Genomic DNA, 5,719 nt, shown 5'->3' with positions numbered 1-5,719 from the left:
ATTGGGCTCTGCTGTCGGTGGGAAAACATCAAGTCTAATGTGACTTTGGTTGTGTCAGGAGCCAAACTATAGTGGCATTCTCCGGTTTGGATAACAAATCTGTTTACTTTACTCCTACGTCTGGGTTTCCGAGGCTACTTTACTCCTTACTTATCTAGAAGAGCTACAGCAGATGGACATACATGGGAATAATTCTGTACGCTTGTACCTGGTCAAGTTTCAACAAAGAGGGGCAAATTGTATCTCCTTGTTACAATTAAGACAGCAGTCTGTCCTAGACAATGCTCTCTGCTTTAGTTACATAGCATATTGGTTCGCTAGCAGTGATACAGCTCATAAAAAAGCATAATAACTGTATTGTTGGTACTTGACTGAGGTCTATCAAGCCTTGTCAGTGACTGTCAGTTTATCAATTGTGGTTAAATAATGAAGCATGCAGCATATTACTTTAGATAAAAAAAGACATTTCTATAACATGTACCTCAATCAAGCCTTCCAGGTTGGGAAGGAGTTAGGCTTTCACCTGTCGTTATTCAAGTGAACTGAACTCCACATTAAACATTATTCCCATATTACATTTCTTATCACATATTCAAACTTATTTTTTACATGCGTTCCATATCCTCCCCACAGTACTGAGCCCACAGTACTGACTCCATTATGCTAAAGCTTATGTCTATCCATTAGTCTCAAATCAACTGGAATAACAACAAGGCAATAACATGAATAAAGGGAAGATTAGCAAGAAATGTCCTCAATTTACTTTTTTCTTTTTGTATGCAAGTGTGCATACTCTAATGATGGATTGTTGTTGAAACATGTTCTGCCTGATGATCCAAAATAAAAAAGGCAACTTGACACGGTGTGTTGCTAATCTTTGCTTTATGTCCTGTCTTTGACGATAGCAGTGGAAGCACATAGCTCTGTCTTAAACATCATGCATCTACTTGTCACTCTTTTAAGGGGAAAGACACCTGCTGCTAACACACGTGTTTACCTATATAGCAAAATACATTGGTCATACATTTCTTTCTGTGCAGTGATAACAACATTATTAAATCCAAGACATTCTTTTAATGTAATCTGCCAAAAACCCATTTGAGCTCAAGTGAAATACAGCATTTTTGGTAGCGCAGGTCATACATTAAATTAGCCTGTATTAAGACGACATGACACCATTCATGCCCTAAACTGCATTCAGCTCTCTTCATGTATACAAAACAAAATGCCCAAAATTATTTCCAATGCACTGCTAGTGCTATAGATCAACAGAGCAGCATCAAAAGAGAGTCAATGATTAAATAAGCTGGCAATAAGGTGTGCAATAAACTGCATCTTGGCACCTATATACAGTATATATTATATGTTTGGTGGTGTCCACCAGCTACATATTACATCTTTTCTCATTACAATCAACCTCTAGCTGAATGCCTTGCAATATATACACAACACAGCATGAAAAGCAGGGGCTGCAAAAATAAATTGTTACATCTCAAACAGCCTTAACAGTAAAAAAAGATAAACCCTGTTGTACTCCGGTGCTCAATCCACCTTCTTTCAGGCATAAAATAATGGAATGACGAGAATTTATTTTGGTCACGTAAGGTCAAATAACGTTTAAGTAACTCTGAAGTATACTAACTCTTAATCATGGTCACATTTCTAAAGCTACGCGTCCTACTGTATGTTGTCTGTGGCCAATTTTGGCCACTTAAATCTTCAATGCATCTCAGTTTTAACAGCTTTGCCACTTTATACCGGAAATCTACCAGCTATATTCAAATGTTAGCATTTCTGAAAGCGCTATACTTTCATCACCCCCACTCAAACTCAACCCTCTTTTTTTTATACGCTGATCTTTCCTATATATTTCTCCCATGGACAGAGGTGCCAGTGTCAGTTGTGTGTGGTCTCGACGTGAACAGAGGACAGTATTTTGCCAGCGCTGTGGTAGCAGGGAGCTATAAAGGTGTCCGTCAGACTTCTCCATACGACCTTGACCGACGGTAAGGCCATCATACAGCTCTGGATCACCGGCATCGCGATCCTGGAGAGAAAGAAAGGGTCACAGGTTCATCAGTAACATGCATCATCTCATCTGCATCCATCACTGGAAAAGGATCCATTTAAAATATCTTAACCCATTTTGGTGTTAGCATTATGTTATGCTTTAGCTATTGAAAAATAGCAGATCTACAAGCTCATAGCGCGCCACCGAGTGGCACGCTACGAGCTTGTAGGTCTGCTATTTTTGAAAAATCGAAGAACGACTGACATAGAAACATAGCTTTTTCAGAAAACTGTCAAGATGTAGAAGACATTTTTAGAATCTGATCTCAAAATGGGTTAACCCATTTAGACCTTTGAGTCTCTAGAAAGATCTTGAAGAACGACCATGCTTAATTTGTAGTGATTATAGGAAGATATTCTGTAAAGAGTTTGTTTATACCCTCAAATTCTGAATCTAAAGCCAGGGTCTCTCTCTTCTCTGTGTTGTCATTTGTCACCAATGACATTGACCTTAGTATCTAGATAGAAATGTTGCAAGAGTTTTCACCATGACAGTGTGTGGAGTGCCAACAAGAAGAAAAAGCATTAATGTGAGCCCACTAGACTAAATATGGGAGAAAAAAATCAGAAGTAAGGAGGGGCCGGTACCACTTGGTATGTGGCACTTTCATTTAACAAAAGGGATTTTTCCCAGAAAGAGTTGAACATTTTCATCATAACTCAAAAGTTTTTGGAGAGGTCACCATTGCACTTTGCCACAAATACATGCACAATGTTATCACATGAAATAAGAACAAGCACATGCAGACCCATTGAAAGGCAGCTATTGTGAAAGGGTACGTGAAATTTCTATCCCTAACATTCCATATACTGTAATATATTGATCAGAGATGAGTGGCCATCTCTTTATCTGCCCAAGCAAAAACACAATTACTCTATTGATGAACCCGGTTAGTAATCAGCACTCGACTGAGTCCAAAACCTCGCTTAAGAGTGTCAGGGATAAAGGTCACATATAAGTAATTACGAAATGCCTAAGTTTCGCACTCTTCCTATCTCAAGAATGTCCCACTCTCCTCTCAAAATAGGCTTGAGCTGCTGCTACAGTCCAACTAGCTCTGGTCCATAGCTCTAATTAGAGCTTCTCTTCCTGCGCTCACATGAAATGCAGACCAGCCTCTCGTCTGTAGCGAAAATAAAAATAACGTTTTTGCTACTCACCAATACAAAGGTGGCTTGTGTTATTAGAAAGCGTATAGGCTACTTTCCTTAGTGGACGCACTCTGAGCCCCCCCACCACACGTATAAAATGCACTTTTGGGCCAGAAAGGGATATTTTTTTACTCCACTGCGCCCTCTACCATTATTGCCAAGAGAAAACCCCATAGACATGATTTTTCCTTCCGGTGAAAAAAAGAATCCCTGTCCTGCATTTTATATGTGGTGGGGGGCTCAGAGTGCGTCCACTAAGGAAAGTATATAGGCTTTCTAATAACACAAGCCGCCATTGTATTGGTGAGTAGCAAAAACATTCTGTTTATTTTTGCTACAGACGAGGCTGGTCTGCATTTCATGCGAGTAGAGTAGCATAGCTCTATAATGAAGGCATTAGAGCTATGGACCACAGTCCAACTAGACCGAAAGTGATCTGGCTGAGTGGCTGAGAATATGAGGGCTTTTTCCCCACTAAGTGTAAGTCATTCTTCCTAACTTTCCATAATGTGCTGCCATGGGCACTTTGGGCATATATAGTTTTGATGTTGTTTCAGTGGGTGTTCAATTGACATGTTTGCATGGTTTCTGCCTGCAAACCTGGAAAGTACCTGGTTCAATTTGGGAGATGTACGTAGCCTATGCAAAAGACAAGCTATGAGATAATAATGAAAACACATGAAGCAACCGTGGTGTATTTTGAGTGTGCAAGTGTGGAAAACTATATAAATAAAAATAACTTATATGTCAGGGGGTCAAAAGGGCCAGAATAAATATAATTGAAAAGAAGGTAATGGAAAAAGGTGGCGTCTGTTCAAACACTGAAACAAAGTGATAGTGTGCAGGGCAGGCTTATAGCTGTATGTAAACAGTAGCATGTGTGTGTTCAGATTGAAGCAGTCGAACAACTGCAAGTTCAAAACGTCGTACCAAATGTGAACACAGCTGAGCACCCCGAATACAAGTCCCAAGATGAAGGCCATGGGCACGGCCAGGAGCGTGGTCAGTAGTCGGTAGAAGACGTATTTCACCAGCTCAAAGACGGCATGGCTTCCTATCCACACTCTGTCGAAACTGTGTGCCGAGCTGGGCTCCGCGATAACGTCGTCAAAACCAACCTGTGGGGCAGAAATAATAACACACACACACACACACACACACACACACACACACACACACACACAGAGAGAGAGAGAGAGAGAGAGAGAGAGAGAGAGCAGAAACCTTTGTTAATTGTGTAGTCGGTTAATTTATTGTGTAGGGCTGATTGTTTTGTCGCTCTGGAAATGATGGATCGGTGGAACGCGAACGAGTGCGCGCAGGCTGCAGCTTCCAGGTATATAATACGACACAGTACAGGATTGTAAATGTTAACCCCGCCAGAAAAGTGTTGTTTGTAGTCTACTTTGTAAAACAACCATATTAGGCATTAACTCTAGTGGTTACGGAAGGAACTATAGGCTAATTATATAGCCTAGTTTCACGTTTAAACATCCATTGTGGCCAAATTGCGCACGGCATGCTGTCATATTGCTTTATTGGTTACCTTCAAGTGCGCGTTGATATCATTCGGATCCCGGTCCGGGGGAGACGTCGTCGTGGTGTAGTACACCTTTTCTTTCTTGGATAGGATCGGTTCTATCGACCTGTTGAACTCGTCCTCGTCCATAATTACGCTCGTGTCGAATCTCTCCTTTTCGAGACCCATGTTGTTCACGCAGTTCTCGCTCAGCAGACAGACAGACGGACAGACAGACGGACGGACGGACGGACGGCGCTGGGACAGTCTGGGATCTCGATCAGTCAGTCAGCCTGCCTCCGGTGCGCTGCGCTGTGCGCCGAGCGCACTGAGCCAGACCCACGCCCCGTGCGGAAAGCACCACAGCGGGGGGCAGAGGAGTCACAACAAGAGATACACACAGTCACTCACGTCCCATGCAGCCCATGCAGCCATGTCCCCAGATCCGTTTCACAGTGAACAACGATGACAACCATAATAGTGCTGAATGCTGATGATGTTTGATAACTAGTGGTGGTCCACTGGTGGCTCATTTTAGTCAAGGAAGAGTGAACTGAGCTGAACTCAGCTCAGCTGTGCAGTGCATTTTTTGTTAATTATAGGTTCTCTAGTTCTCTCACACCTGAGAACTATTTTTTTAAGATCAGAGATCAGATGAGCTGTAATCCTAAAGTGAAAGTAGTATGGATTGCAGTTTGAATGGTTACATTTTTATTTTATCATTGGTATTATTATAGGTATAGCCTCAGGATGTCCCGATTACACTTTTTTCGTTTCCGATCCGATCCCGATACCACAATGTCTGTGTTAACCGATACCGAATACCGATACCAGAGAATAATATATATAATAATAATAAAAGAAAAAAGGGCCGATCCGATACTTTTCCGTTACCGATACGGTATCGGGGCATCTAGGCTATACACTTCTTAAAACCATGAAGATAGTTCAAGGTTTATAATAGGCTGATAACGTTTT

The 5,719-nt window shown here is 41.5% G+C and overlaps 1 protein-coding gene across 1 annotated transcript; it reads right to left on the bottom strand.

The window, feature by feature from the left end:
• Positions 1-865: 865 nt before the first annotated feature.
• Positions 866-5,048, bottom strand: cav2 (caveolin 2). Its single transcript, XM_079500919.1, has 3 exons — positions 4,769-5,048; positions 4,153-4,340; positions 866-2,047 (listed from the first exon to the last, which is right to left on the bottom strand). Exons 1-3 carry the CDS (start codon positions 4,928-4,930, stop codon positions 1,897-1,899), a joined length of 501 nt encoding a protein of 166 aa, XP_079357045.1. The 5' UTR covers positions 4,931-5,048; the 3' UTR covers positions 866-1,896.
• Positions 5,049-5,719: the final 671 nt, after the last annotated feature.

This window comes from Electrona antarctica, assembly GCF_951216825.1.
Source record: "Electrona antarctica genome assembly, chromosome: 5".
In the NCBI taxonomy this organism is placed as follows: Eukaryota; Metazoa; Chordata; class Actinopteri; order Myctophiformes; family Myctophidae; genus Electrona; species Electrona antarctica.
This window is presented reverse-complemented; position numbering and strand designations above follow the sequence as displayed.

Coding starts and splice junctions, on each gene's coding strand:
- cav2 (XM_079500919.1), bottom strand. CDS start 4,930: ATGGGTCTCGAAAAGGAGAGATTCGACACGAGCGTAATTATGGACGAG. Junction 4,341..4,768: donor ATATCAACGCGCACTTGAAG/GTAACCAATAAA, acceptor TCTGCCCCACAG/GTTGGTTTTGACGACGTTAT. Junction 2,048..4,152: donor CTCAGCTGTGTTCACATTTG/GTACGACGTTTT, acceptor CTTTCTCTCCAG/GATCGCGATGCCGGTGATCC.